This window comes from Carcharodon carcharias, chromosome 27 (genome assembly GCF_017639515.1).
Source record: "Carcharodon carcharias isolate sCarCar2 chromosome 27, sCarCar2.pri, whole genome shotgun sequence".
Lineage (NCBI taxonomy): Eukaryota > Metazoa > Chordata > Chondrichthyes > Lamniformes > Lamnidae > Carcharodon > Carcharodon carcharias.
The window spans coordinates 16,772,465-16,787,648 of record NC_054493.1 but is presented as its reverse complement, the minus strand read 5'-3'; the positions used below and the strand labels follow the sequence as shown (position 1 = coordinate 16,787,648).

The window sequence follows — 15,184 nt, the reverse complement described above, 5'->3', positions numbered from 1 at the left end:
GTGGAAAAGCAAGACAATTATACTGAATCTTTATAAATCACAATTAATCCTCATCTGAAATCTTGTGCTCAATTCTGAGCACCACACTTTGGGAAAGATGTCAAGGCCTTGGAGAGAGTGCAGAGAAAATTGACCTGAATAGTATCAGATATGAGGGGTTTCAGTTGTGGAGAGACTGAAGAAGCTGGTGTTGTTCTCTTTACAGTGGGGAAGGTTAAGGACTGATTTAATAGACGTGTGGTAATATTTATTTTTAGGAGTTTTTGTTTACATAGGGAGAAATTATTTCCATTGGCAAGATGGTTGGTGTGTCAACAGGTTGAATGACTGAGTGAATCTCTTCCCACACTCAGTGCAGGTGAATGGTTTCACTTCAGTGTGTGTGAGTTGGTATTTCATCAGATCTTTAGAGCTTTTAAAATTCTTCACACAAGTGAGAACAATTAAAAGGTCTCTTATCAGAGTGAACAACTTGATGGGCAGTGAGGCTGGACACGCAAGTGAATCCTTTCCCACATATGAAGCAGATGGATAGAATCTCCTTGATGTGAACTTATGGGTTGTAGGGATTGAACTCCTTACTTACAACAGGATCGGACCTGAAAATATAGTTCAGTTATTGAGCAGCTTTATTAAGAGAAAGACAGGACAAACTTCTAGACTAAAGAAAAAATTCAGACAGTGATTTACAGAATAATGTGAGCTCTATACTTCCCGTGTCGTATCTGGACAGCAGAGTGCACTTCTTTCCCTGTAGCTTCTGGTTTTCGTGTGGAGTTTCCAGCTTTCTTGCTTCTTTCTTATTTCTTTGTCATCTTCCCTTTGTTATTTTCTCCACTTCACCAAACCCCTTGAGAGGACTGTTCTTATGCTGGAAGCTCCCCCCAATTCACTCCCCTGAGGCTACCAATCAGAACTGTCCATGTACATTTCACTACACAATCATGTGGCTCTTGTCCAATCACAGGTGTGTTCATCTGAACAGCATTTGCCTGTTGATGAGAGGAAAATATGAGGAGGATATGAGGAATTTCTCCTCTCAGAGGGTTGTTAGTTTTGGAATTCTCTTCCACAGGGAGCAGTGGGGGCTGGGTCATCGAATAGATTCAAGGCTGAGTTAGAGAAAGTTTCGATCTTCAAGGGAGTCAAGGGTTATTATGTAGGTAGGTGGGAAAGTGGAATTAAGGCCACAATCATATCAGATCTTATTGAATGGCAGAGCAGGCTCAATGGGTTGAATGGCCTCCTCCTGCTCCTGTTTTTTATGTTCTTTTGTTCCCCGTATCCGAGAAAAGGGAACTGTGAACAACATCAGTGAACATGGGCAAGCCGGGTGTTCAGCTGTTTAGTGGGAATAGGATTGAGGGAAGAGATGGGTCTCATGGACAAGATGAGCTCTGAGAGGGCCTGAGGGTCAATAGGGAAAAGGTGGAGAAAGATGCAGATTCAGGGCTTGGAGAAGGGGCAGCTTCAGAGGCAGTTTGGCCCGATGGGTTTGGGGAAGAGAGGGAAGCAGCAGAGGCAGCTGATCAGATTGTCTCAGTCTTAGAGACAAAGAAGCTCCGTGAGCTCCTCACACTTTTTTGTTGGAGCTGAGGATGGAGGAGACAGGGGAGAGTGAGAGCCCTTCAAAAGAACTAAATTGTGTTAGAGATATTAAAAAGAGTGAACACGCTATGTTTAACACAAAACTGATGTATTTGACTTTTGTCCAGAATATTATAACTGGGCTGGAGTTTATTTACGTCAGCAGAAACGGACCCCAATGGAAGATGGTTCAGTCCTGGATGCGATTAACAGCAAAATTTAATCACTGTCGTTACTTCTGAACTTGCTGGTGACTCAGCCAAGTGAATAAACGACCAAATTTATTCCCACACACAACAGGTGAACGATCTCTCCCCAGTGTGAACTCGCTGGTGTGCAATGAGATCTGATGATCGCCTGAACCCAGTCCCACAGTGAGAGCTCCTGAACAGTCTCTCATCAGTGTGAACACGTTGATGGGACATTAATTCCTCGGATCTTTTATAGCACTTCTCACAGTCTGGGCATTTAAAAAGTCACTTGTCAGTGTGAACTCGCTGGTGTCTCAGCAGGTTGGATGAGTGAGAAAATCTCTTCCCACATTTGGAGCAGATGAACGGCCTCTCCCCAGTGTGAATTCGCTGGTGCGTCAGCATGTGGGATAAACAAGTAAATCCATTCCTGCACTCGGAGCAGGTAAATGGCCTCTCCCCATTGTGAGTGTGCCGGTGTGTCAGCAATTGTGATGAGGTAGTGAATCCCTTCCCACACTCAGAGCAGATAAATGGCCTCTCCCCAGTGTGAACTCGCTGATGTGTCAGCAGGTGGGATGTCTGAGTGAATCTCTTCCCACATTCAAAGCAGGTGAATGGCCTCTCTCCGGTGTGAATTCGCTGGTTTGTTAGCACGTGGGATGAGGTAGTGAATCCCTTCCCACACTCGAAGCAGGTGAACGGTCTCTCCCCAGTGTGAGTGCACTGATGTACAGTGAGGTCAGCTGATCGCCTGAACCCAGTCCCACAGTGAGAGCACCTGAACGGTCTCTCCTCAGTGTGAACACGTTGATGGGACGCAAGTTCTTGGGAAATTTTATAGCACTTCCCGCAATCCGAGCATTTAAAAAGTCTCTCCCTAGTGTGAACTCGCTGGTGTGTTAGCAGATTGGAGGAGTGAACAAATCCCTTCCCACACCTGGAGCAGGTGAACAGCCTCTCCCCAGTGTGAACTCGCTGGTGTCTCATCAGGGTGGATGATTGCCTGAACCCAGTCCCACAATGAGAGCACCTGAATGGTCTCTCATCAGTGTGAACATGTTGATGGGACATCCGTTCCCCAGAACTTTTATAGCACTTCCCAGTCTGGGCTTTGAAAAGGTCTCTCCTCAGTGTGAACTTGCTGGTGTCTTCGCAGGTTGGAGGAGTGAGAAAATCCCTTCCCACACCTGGAGCAGGTGAACGGCCTCTCCCCAGTGTGAACTCGCTGGTGTTTAGTGAGGTCAGACGATTGCTTGAAACCAGATGCACAGTGAGAGCAGCTGAATGGTCTCTCGTTGGTGTGAACACGCTGATGGGACGCAAGGTCCTGGGAACCTTTATAGCACTTCCCGCAGTTCAGGCATTTAAAAGGTCTCTCGTCAGTGTGAACTCGCTGGTGTCATAACAGGTTGAATGAATGAGCAAATCCCTTCCCACACTTGGAGCAGGTGAACGGCCTCTCCCCAGTGTGAATTCACTGGTGTGTGAGAAGGTGTGACGAGGTAGTGAATCCCTTCCCACAGTCGGAGCAGGTAAATGGCCTCTCCCCAGTGTGAGTGCCCCGATGAAATTCCATCTAGAATGGGTAACCAAATCTTTTACCATCGCCCCCACATTTCCGTGGTTTCTCCCTGATGTGACTGCATTTATGTTCTGACAGGCCAGATGATTGACTGAAGCCTCGTCCACAGACAGAACACGTGTACAGTGTCTCCCCACTGTGAAAGCTGCTTTCTCCTTCCACGTTCAAAATCCGATGATATTTAGGGTACGATAAATTGGGCGACTGTCAGATCCTGATGTGATGTTTAGTTTGATGTTTGCAAATCATCACCTTCTAATACCCTGTGAAATTGATTTAAAACAGAATAAAGGGAGTGAAAAGACAAAGGCAGGTTGTGAAATTGAGCTGAATGAACCTGGTAATTTGTGGGGCTGGCACCAGGAAAACATGACTGTGAAAGCTGCTGGATTGTTGTAAAAACCCAACTGGTCCACTAATGTTCTTCAGGGAAGGAACCGACCACCTGATCTGGGTCTACACAGGACACTGACCTCTATTGGAGCAGAGAGAGAAAGATGGAGGGGTAAGGAGGTGAAGGTGAGGGATTTCATATACCTACAACTCAACCAGAACTTTAACAGGATCTTCTAAGCCCTCAACTTCCACCACCTAGATGGACAAGGGTAGCAGGTATATGTGAACACCATCACCTCCAAGTTCCCCTCCAAGTCACACACCATCCTGACTTCAATGAAAGCAAAATACTATAGATGCTGGAGATCTGAAATAAAACAGGAAGTGTTTAAAAAAACTCAGCAGGTCTGGCAGCATCTGTGGAGAGAGAAACAGGATTAATGTTGTAGAATGAATTACGGGGAATAAAAATGATGCAAAATCTGATTGTCAATATAAGTGCAGAAGCAGAAGAGAAATGGACTATAGTGCAGGAAAAACAATTCTTGATTGTGAAAGATGCTGTGGGAAGATGAAGCTGGAAAGCCAGCAGCACATGGTCAGGGGATGGACAGCGGTGGGAACCTCACTGAGACACAGTCAGCAGAAATAACAGTAAAATACTGAACAGAATTAAAATACACCCATTGTTAGATCACAGAGCATTGCACAAAAAGCTCTAAATTGCAGGTGAATGGTCAAAAGTACTCACCTCTGAAACAATTTCAGTTTTCAATGTGATAATCTGCTGGGGTTAAAACCTCCACTGGGTGTTTGTGAAACCTCCCCGGCCACCGGCTCCATTCACTCGCCATTTCTCAGCTCTTGGTACAGCTCATACTGCACATGCTCCAGTTAGAGCCATTAAGGCGCATGCTTGAACCACAGCCCGGTTCTGCGACTGCACAAGGCACTCCTGTCATGAAGATAGGGCACATTCAGCCCCGCTGTGAATGCTGGGTAAGCACCCTGCCATTGAGTGGTTTAATTTTTGAAGAAAATATTATATTTTGTGATCCAAATACGATTGGAGCCATGGGGTCAAGATATAAAATTATTAAAGCCGGCATAAATGCGGCAAAAAAATACACGGGCTCTCCACCACAGTTCCATCCTGGATGCCATTAACAGCAGAGCAATCCCGTACAATTGGATTTGAACTCACTGGAGTCTCAGCAGCTGGGGTGAAAAAGTGATTTTTCTCCCCCTATACAAACAACATTTCAACTCCAACTTGTCAGTAAGAACGTTCCGATTGTGGATGAAATGTTTTGAACATTTAAAGTAAGGTTATTAACAGCTGGGCAGACTAAGTGAATTCCTTTGAACACATGAAGTGTCTGAATAATCTCCCTCAGGCGTGACTGTTGCTGTTATGTCAGCAAATACGATGATCGAGTGAATCCATTTCCATTTTCACCTATTGAATGACCTTTTCATGGTGGGATCTCAAACCATTGCAGAAATGAGTTCTAAATTCTCAACCATTTTTTAATTATTCATTCATGGCTTGTGGGCATTGCTAGCTAGGACAGCAATTGTTGCCCACCCTTAATTACCTTTGAGGCAGTGGTGAGCTGCCTTATTGAACTGTTGCAGACCATGTCATGTATGTACACCCACAGTGCTGGTAGGGAGGGAGTTCCAAATAGAGAAAAGTGGGTGCTGTAAATCTGAAACAAAAACAGAAAATGCTGGGATTATCAGCAGGCCTGGTTGTATATATGGAGAGAGAAACTGAGTTTACATTTCAGGTCTATGACCTTTTCTCAGAACTCCACTGTCAGTGCACAGACCTGAAAATTTAACTTTGTTTCTCAATCCACTAATGTGTCAGATATTCTGAGTATTTCCAGCATTTTATGTTCTTATCTCTGGTTAAACAAGTTGGACATTACATTCATTCATGACTAACATATTTATTCTCATCTATATGCAAGTGGAAACATCTTCCACGTGTCTACCCTGTCAAATCCCTGTATAACCTTAAATTCCTCGGTCAGGGCATTCCATACTTTCTTTTCTCGAGAAAACCTATTTAACATGCTCAGTTTTTGTGTTTAATACAACTTTTCATTTCTGGCATCATTCCAGTAGATCTTTCTTATGCTTTCTTCAGTGCTGCTAGATCCATTTTATAATATGGAGACCAAGCTAACCTGAGTTTCCAACGCACCATTGTCCCAAATGCCAGTTTGTTGGAAGGATCAGTAGGAGAAAGGACTGTGGTTTCCAGCTGTGATTCAACATCGCTTATTCAGCCATTTTTCACATTAGCAGAAAATAAGACCAGTTTAAATGAACAAATCCAACGAGCCAGTCTATGACATTCTGGAGCATCTACAAATTTGTCTCTGACGATTATAATGAAGCAGGGATCCATTTTCATTCTTAATTCAGCAATTATGCCATGAAGAACAATGCTGGAGAATGACTGGATTTCAGCATGGTGACACTAGGACAGGCTAAATTAATATGATTGCTGAATAGCAAGATGGTGGATTTGAAATTTGTGTGCACCTTGTTTGTGCATTTTCCTGATTAAAAGATAAACCAAATTCATTCAATTAAAAACATGTCATGTTCAGTGTAGCAGGCTGTTACAAGTGGGGTACCTGAAGGATCAGTGTTGGGGCCACAAATGTTCACAATCTATATAAATAATTTGGGTATAGGACCAAATGTAATAGTTCCAAATTTGCTGATGACACACAGGTAGGTGTGAATGTAAGTTGTGAGGAGGATGTAAGGAGGCTTCAAGCAGACTTGGACAGGTTAAGTGAATGGGCAAGAAGAAGGCTGACAGAATATAATGTGAATAAGTATGAAGTTATCTACTTTGGTAGAAAAAAAACAGAAAGACAGATTATTTCTTAAATGATGAGAGATTGGGAAGTGTTGGTGTCCGAAGGAACCTGCGTGTCCTTGTTGATGAGTCACTAAAAGCTATCATACAGGTGGAGCAACAATTAAGAAGGCAAATGGTATGTTGACCTTCATTACAATGGGATTTGATAATAGGAGTAAAGATGTCTTGCTGCAATTGTACAGCCTTTGTGAGACCACACCTGGAGTATTGTGTACAGTTTTGTTCTCCTTATCTAAGGAAGGATATACTTTCCATAGAGGGAGTGCAACAGAAGCTCACCAGACTAATCCCTGGGATGGCGGGATTGATTTATGAGGAGGGATTGAGGAAACTGGGTCTTTCTTCTCCAGAGTTTCGAAGAATGAAAAGTGATCTCATTGAAACTTACAAAATTCATACAGGATCAATGTAGATAAGATGTTTCATCTGGCTGGCGAGTCTAGAACCAGGGGACACAGTCTCAGAATAAGGGACAGGCCATTAAAGACAGATGAGGAGGATTTTTTTCACTCAGAGGGTGGTGAATCTTTGGGATTCTCTATCCCAGACAGCCGTGGAAGCTCAATCACCGAGCATGTTCAAGACAGAAATCAATAGATTTCTGGATATTAATGTCATCAGAGGATATGGGGAAAGTGCGAGAAAGTGGTGTTAAGGTGGATGACCAGCAATGATCTAAATGAATCGCAGAGTGGCCTCGATGGGCCAAATGGCTGATTGCTGCTTCAATTTCTTAAGTTTGAGGTAGAATTTTCAGCATCTGCGGTATGTTGTTCTTGGATCATGGTGGATCAGTTTTGAATCACTTAACATTATTGTTTAAATAAGTAAGAGAAATAAATTTTAAAGATTGAGACAACAGTAACTTCCACTATGTTCAACATGAAACTAAACTCACTGTTTATTCATCATCAAAAACAACTTTAAACACAAAGTTTCCAGCCAGGATTGAACCGGGGACTTTCTCATGTGCAGTAAACATGATAATCACTGCACTGGGGAAATGAGTGTGAATCCCTCCCCGGACAGAGGGGAACTAACTATCCATCTCTAGCTCTAACTCCCAAACAGAAAATGCTGGCAAGAACCAGCAAGTCAGGCTGAGTCTGTGGCCACTCTCAGCTTTGGAAACCGTCACAATGCCCGGGTGATTGACGGCAGCTCCGGGCCAATAGGAAGAAAGGGCGGGACTGGAGGACCGAGCTGGTGCGGCTGGTCCTCCAACCAATCGGAGTGAGTGAGGGTGGGACAATGACTGAAGCAGTGAGGGTAATGGCGATGGAGAGACTTTTTCTCTTGGGTCCACATTTGGAGGGACCGGTGGACCCGGCGAATGGGCGGAGAGGCTTCGTAAAGATGTTGTGTAAACCGCAAACCCCGAAAAAGAACTTAACGGTCCCCGTTTAGACCGAGCGTGGCCGCAGGTTCCAGGGCTTGGCGCGGGTTAACGGCCGCCCTGGGCAATGTTTTCAATGACTGGGGTGAGCCTGTGGCCAATAGTTCAGAATGGGGACAACCTGTCCATCAAGCTGCATCACGCTTTGAGTCCCAGTGTCTTATTACTGAGGCAGAGCAGCAAAGAAAAGGAAGCAAATCCTGCTCTCCTGATCCCACCACCTCATGGGATGTCCTGCCCCATGTGTCCAATGATCTGCGGGTCTGTCCAGTCACATGAAGATCCACGGCAGAAACTCACGACCCTGAGTAGACGCCATCCTCTAACAGAGGGACTGCTGATGACAATGAGGGGCAATCTGCAGCAGGGCCCATGTGCACTCATCCTAGGCCAGGTAGCAGGAGGAGAGGATGCTGTGAATTTCTATCCTGGGCTGTCAGGGATGGATTTTGGAAACTCCTTTTACAGGGGGTTGGAAGGGGAGGATTAACACACAGCAAACTCAAACCAAGGGAAATGTTTGTCTCTTCTGAAGTTCTATCCTGGTCGATCCGTGATGACCTGTAAACTTCTTTTACAGTGTATTAGAAGAGGACATCCAGAAAGGAAACTCAAACCAAATATCACATCAAAATCTAACAGCGGCACTCAATTCATCAGAACCTGGATATAATCGTCTTTTCAGTGTAAGCATTGAGTTCTAGATCATTACCACTCACTGCATGTGACTGTTCTTCCTCACATCCATCCTGTAGATCCTGTCCAAAATCTTAATCTGTGTCCTGAAATCCTTTTATGATCAGCTAATGTGGACAGCTTTTCTTTATCTACTTACTCTAAACCTGTCATAAACTTGTACACCTCTATCAAATCTTCTCTCAACCCCAGTTTCTCCAACCTAACCTTTCCTTCATCTCTGGAACCATTCTGGTAAATCTCCTCTGCACCCTCTCAAGGGCGCTCACATCCTTCATAATGTGTGGTGATCACTGGTTTGCACAGACCCAGATGTTCTGTGTTCGTGTCTGTGATGTCATCACACACCGACAATTGCGAGGTGACATCACCCCGCTCCCCGGGTATTTCCTCAACTGAGATATTTTTCTCTGACTCCAGTGCTTCTGATATCTCTTAGCTGCAGGCTCCAACAGGAGATTATAAAATTGAAAAGTGTGAAATTGTTTCAGATGTGAGTATTTTTGAACATTTGTCTACAATTTAGAGTTTTTACTGCTCTGCTCTGTTATCTGTGCTCTGGTTCCATGGCCCTGGGGCTGGTGTGGCTCCTTTTTTGTGGATCTGAATCCATGTGCATCCATTGCTCTGTTTCACCTCTGCCCTCCTGATCACCTCTCTGTTACTGTCTAACTTCCTCTATCTCTAATATTGGGTGTATTTTAACTATGTTTAGTATTTTATTGTTACTTCTGCCGACCATGCCTAAATGTGGTTTCCACTGCTGCCCATTCCCCCGACCATATGCTGCTGGCTTCCCAGCTTATCTTCCCACAGTACCTTTCATAGTCAAGGATTGTTTTTTTCTGCACTATAGGCCATTTCTCTTCTGCTTTTGAGCTTATGTTGACCGTCAAATTCTGCACCATTTTTATTCTCCATAATTGATTCCACACACCCTGAAATGTTAACTCTTTCATTCTTCACAGATACTGCCTGATCTGCTGAGTATTTCCAGCATTTTCTCCTTTTATTTCAGATTTCCATCAGCTGTGGTATTTTGCTATTATTTGTTATGACACAGTTGATGGTAAATGCTGAGTTGTTCAAATCCCAAAGGGAAACTTGAAACAACTGCCACAACTTGTTTTGAAGTTTGTGTAAATTTTGAGATGTGTGCCTTGAATTCAGTAGTAATAAGACCACCAAGTCTTAAAGGTTTTTATAAAACTAAATTAAACATTTATTAATAAGAGAAATTATTTTTAAATACATACATAAATCTACAAATTACTACTATGATAACTTCTAAATCCCCTAATCAACCTAACTCATTAAGGCAACAGTAAGACACATAGATTTTAAAAGACCAAGGCAAAGAAACATAATACCCTGAGCAAGTCGAATTCAAAGAGAATTTTCTTAACTTCAGTCCTTTGAAGACAGCAACCTGAGGCATAGAGGCTGAAGGCTTTTTCACACTTGTAAGCTCTTAAAAATGCCTTCCCTTACAAACAGTCTTCTCTCCTTTATACATATTTCCCTCTTTCAATGCAAATACCCATTGTTTCACTATGTTTTTAGACTTTATCTCCCTGATAATTAAAACCTCTCGTAGCACTAAGTTTTACTATGCACCTTTGGGAAAAATAAACACACACTTTCTAAACTTCACCTGGCTAGGTGACACATTTCACTCCCTCTTTTGAAAACAATCTAGCCTGGTTTATTTAAAAATGCAAATGTTCCCTTGACACCTATGTTTCTAAACTTCTCCATGTTTACCTAATTAACATTTGAAATCTTACTCCTCCTTACATCAAAGCACCCAGACTAGCTGCCTCTTATCCAATCAAGTCCTAGACACACACACACACACACACACACACACACACACACAGCCACATATAGACACATCCTACTAATACTCTATTTTACAATAAATTCCAACAATATAATGAGAATTATTATATCTTTCTGACATATTTTATTGCAGGTGTTGCTCACAGAACTGAGATTAGAATCAGCGACAGACCAGTTAAGAGCCAGTTTATAGGACAGTGGCCTTTTCGTTGCAGATGTTAATTCCTTGACTCCAGTCTGGGTCCTTTTTCATCAAGTCATAGAATCATTGAATGATTACAGTACTGACGGAGGCTATTCAACCTGTCCTGCCTGTGCTGGCTGTCTGCAAGAATAAACTAGCTGGTCCCACTCCCCTGCCCTTTCACGAACACAAGACCAGCAGCAGATATGACCAATCCCCAGTTACCTGTGGAGAAGATGATGTTTGACCTTCTTGAACTGCTGCAATCTGTGGTGAAGGTGCTCCCACAATGCTATTAGGTAAGAAGTTACAGGTTATTTACCCAGCAATGATGAAGGAAGTGATATATGTCCAAATCAACAACAACAATTTGTATTTATATCACGCCTTTCATGGAAGAGAAATTTCCAAGGTGTTTCACAGAAATGCTGTAAATAACATTTGACACTGACCCACATAAGGAGATATGAGGGTAGATGGCCAATAGTTTGGTCAAAGTGGCAAGTTTGAAGAAGTATCTTAAAGGAGGAATGCGAGTCAGAAAGATGGAGAGGTTGAGGAGGGAAATTCCACAGCTTATGGCCTTGGAAGCTGAAGGTGTAGCAACCAAAGACGGAGCGATTAAGATCAGGAATGCTCAGGATGTTGGAATGAGAGAAGCGCAGATCTGTGTGTGGGGATGGATGAGGGTGGTGTTGGTTGGGCTGAAGGAGATTATAGGGATAGGGAGGGCAAAAGGATTTGAAAATAAGGGTGAGAATTTTAAAATGTTGATATTTCATACCTGGAGCTTTTGTAGGTCAGTGGGCACAGGGAAGGTGGGTGAACATTCGTGCCACACAAGTGCCAGGCAATGACCATCTCCAATAAGGGAGAATCTAACCATCTCCGCTTGAAATTCAATGTTACCATCGCTGAATCCCCAAACGTCAACATCCGGGGGAGGAGGGGGCGCAGTTACAATTGACCGGGAACTGAACTGGACTAGCTACAAAAATACTGTGGCTAAAAGAGCAGGTCAGAGGCTCGGAATCCTGTGAGGAGCAACTCGTCTTCTGACTCCACAAAGCCTGCCCACTATCTACAAGACACAGGTCAGGAGTGTGATGGAATTCTCTCCACCTGCCTGGATGAGTTCAGCTCCAACAACACTCAAGAAGCTCGACACCATCCAGGACAAAGCAGCCTGTTTGATTGACACCACATCTACCACCCTTAATCATTCACTCCCTCCACCACTGACACATAGTAGCAGCAGTGTGTACCACCTACAAGATGCACTGCAGCAACTCAGCAAGTCTCCTTCGGCAGCACCTTCCAAGCACGTGACCCTTGCCATCTAGAAGGACAAGGGCAGCAAATACACCAACTGGAAGTTCCCATCCAAGTCGCACAACATCCTGACTTGGAAATATATCACTGTTCCTTCACTGTCAGTTGGTCAAAATCCTGGATCTCCCTCCCTAACAGCACTGTGGCTGTACCTACACCACATGGACTGCAGTGGTTCAAGAAGGCAGCTCAGCATCACATTCTCGAGGGCAATTAGGGATGGACAATGAATGCTGGTCCAGCCAGCCATCCTATGAATGAATAAAAAGGTGACTTGGGGCAGAATTTTCTGCTCGTCAGGTGGGCGTGTGCCCAATTGGAATGAGTGTAAAATGACGCACGATGAGGTCAGGCAGCTTTGTGCCTCAGGGAGATTTTCCACACGCATGCTCGCTCTCCTCCACACAGGCAGTGCTGCAGCACACAATTCATGCTGGGCATGCCTTAATTGATCTGCCAGTGTGAAATTATGCTCGGGCCCCAATCGCAGGCAGCGGTCAGCTTCCCAATTGCTCCCACTCGCCCCTGCCAAGCCCACCCGGTGAGGGCTAAACTCTGCCCTTGGTGCGAGTAGCACACGAGCAGCGGAGTTTTGGATGACCTCAGGATTACAGAGAGGTTGAATGTGGGAGGCCGGCTGGGAGTGCATTCGGGTTGTTAAGTTTAGGGGTAACAAAGGAATGGATGATGGTTTCAGAAGCTGGTGAACTGAGACTGGGCAGAGTTGGACAATGTTATTGAGGTGGAAATAGATGGTTTTGGTGATGATGTGGATATGTGGTTGGAAGTTTATCTTGGGGTGAAATATTTCACTGTGATTGTGAACAGTCTGGTTCAATTGCTGAGGAGACCGATGGAGTTGGTTAGAGAGTGGACATTGTAGCAGGGACTGAAGACAATGGCTTCAGTCTTCACAATATTTAAATGAAGGAAATTTCTGCTCATCCAGTACTGGATGTCAGACAAGTCAGGATGGTGTGTGACTTGGAGCAGGAACACCTGCTACCCTGGTCTCTCTAGGTGGTGTGTAGGTTGAAGGTATTGGAGATTCTGTCAGAGTTATGGTCAAGCTGTATATATATATATAAAATCTGCTTCCTATCCCTCTCCTTTGCTCCCTGCCTTCTTCCTCCTCTCTTCCCATAGAGACCAGAGTCTTGTGTAGGCCCAGACTGGGTGGCAGGTTCCCTTCCCTGAAGGACATTAGTGAACCAGTTACGTTTTTAGGACAATCCAGCAGTTTTCATGGTCACTTTTTCCTAGTGCCAGCTCCACAAATTACCAAATCCTTCAGTTCAATTTCACAACCTGCCTTTGTGTTTTTGTGGGTTCTCTCTCACTCCCTTTTTTCTGTTTTAAATCAATTTCGCAGGGTATTAGAAGGGGAGGATTTGCAGTGAAAAAACTGAAACCAAACATCTCATCTGGATCTCACGGGGTCACTCGATTCACTCTGACCTGAATATTATCAGCCTTTGAACATGGAAGCAAAAAGCACTGTTCACTCCGGGGAGAAACTATGGAAATGTGGGGACTGTAGGAAGGGATTCAATTACCCATCTGAGCTGGAAATTCATCAGCGAGGTCATACTGGGGAGAGGCCGTTCACCTGCTCCAAGTGTGGGAAGGGATTCACTAAGTCATCCAACCTGCTGACACACCAGCGAGTTCATACTGGGGAGAGACCATTCCCCTGCTCCGAGTGTGGGAAGGGATTCGCTCAGTCATCTGACCTGCTGACTCACCAGCAAATACACACTGGGGAAAGGCCATTCACGTGCTCCAAGTGTGGGAAAGGATTCACTTGGTCATCCCACCTGCTGAGACACCAGCGAGTTGACACTAGGGAAAGACCACTCACCTGCTCTGAGTGTGGGAAAGGATTCACTAATTCATCCAACCTGATGAGACACCAGCGAGTTCATATTGATAAGAAACCTTTTAAATGCTCAGACTGCAGGAAGTGCTATATAAGTTCCCTGGACCTGATACATCATCAACGTGTTCACACTGATGAGAGACCATTCAGATGCTGTCACTGCGGGACTGGGTTCAGGCGATTATCGCAACTCATTGTACACCAGCGAATTCACACTGGGGAGAGACAGTTCATGTGCTCTGAATGTGGGAAGGGATTTGCTTATTCATCCCACTTGCTTACACACCAGCGAGTTCACACGGCTGAGAGACCTTTCAAATGCCCAGACTGCAGGAAGTGCTATAAAAGTTCTGGGGAACTGATGTCCCATCAACATGTTCACACTGATGAGAGACCGTTCAGGTGCTCTCACTGTGGGACTGGGTTCAGGCGATCATCTGAACTCACCATACACCAGCGAGTTCACACTGGGGAGAGACCATTCACCTGCTCTGAGTGTGGGAAGGGCTTCACTCAAACATCCCACCTGCTGAATCACCAGCGTGTTCACACAGGGGAGAGGCCGTTCACCTGCTCCAAGTGTGGGAAGGGATTCACTCAGTTATCCCACCTGCTGAGACACCAACAAGTTCACTTAAACTGATGAGAAGCCATTCAGGTGCCCTCAGTATGGGACTGGGTTCATGCAATCATCTGAACTCACTGTCCATGAGTGAGTCCACACAGGAGAGGCCTTTCACCTGCTCTGTGTGGGAAGAGGTTTACCCAGTCATCCACCCTGCTGAAACACCAGCAAGTTCACAAGTTTCCACAGTGATGGGATTTTGCTGTTAACCACATTCAGGACTGAACCATATTCATTGGATTCTGTTTCTGCTGATGTTAATAAACTCCAGCCCAATTAAAGGGGTTAAGGTTATGGATAAAAGGCAAATAAATCAGTTTTGCGCTAAACACAGGGTGTTGAATCTTTTTAATATCTCAAACATAAGTTTGTTACTTTTTAAGTGCTCTCTCCTCCATCCTCACCTCCAACAACAAGCTCATGGATCTTCTCTATCACTAAGTGTCAGACCCTCTGATCAGCTGTCTCTGCTGCTTCCCTCCCTTCCACTAGTCCACCGGGCCAAACTGTCTCTAAAGTTCCTGTTTGTCTGGGCCCTGAACTCACATCTTTCTCCAGTTTCTCTTCTATCTCCCTCTCAGTGCTCATCTTGTCCCAGACCCACTTTCTGCTCCATTCACCCT

The 15,184-nt window shown here is 44.6% G+C and overlaps 1 protein-coding gene across 2 annotated transcripts in view; it reads left to right on the top strand.

Moving 5' to 3' along the window:
• Nucleotides 1-15,184, top strand: part of LOC121270178 (zinc finger protein 229-like) — a 36,203-nt gene that overhangs the window by 8,376 nt on the left and 12,643 nt on the right. The window contains exons 2-5 of one of the 2 annotated variants that reach the window (XM_041175485.1): nucleotides 3,877-3,882; nucleotides 8,584-8,689; nucleotides 10,675-11,024; nucleotides 13,430-14,879. In XM_041175485.1, coding sequence (XP_041031419.1) covers nucleotides 13,539-14,579 — 1,041 coding nt within the window. In that variant the 5' untranslated portion in view covers nucleotides 3,877-3,882; nucleotides 8,584-8,689; nucleotides 10,675-11,024; nucleotides 13,430-13,538 and the 3' untranslated portion in view covers nucleotides 14,580-14,879. Of the gene's footprint in view, nucleotides 1-3,876; nucleotides 3,883-8,513; nucleotides 8,690-10,674; nucleotides 11,025-13,429; nucleotides 14,880-15,184 lie in introns of those variants that run through there. The other variant, XR_005941487.1, reaches the window with a different exon arrangement.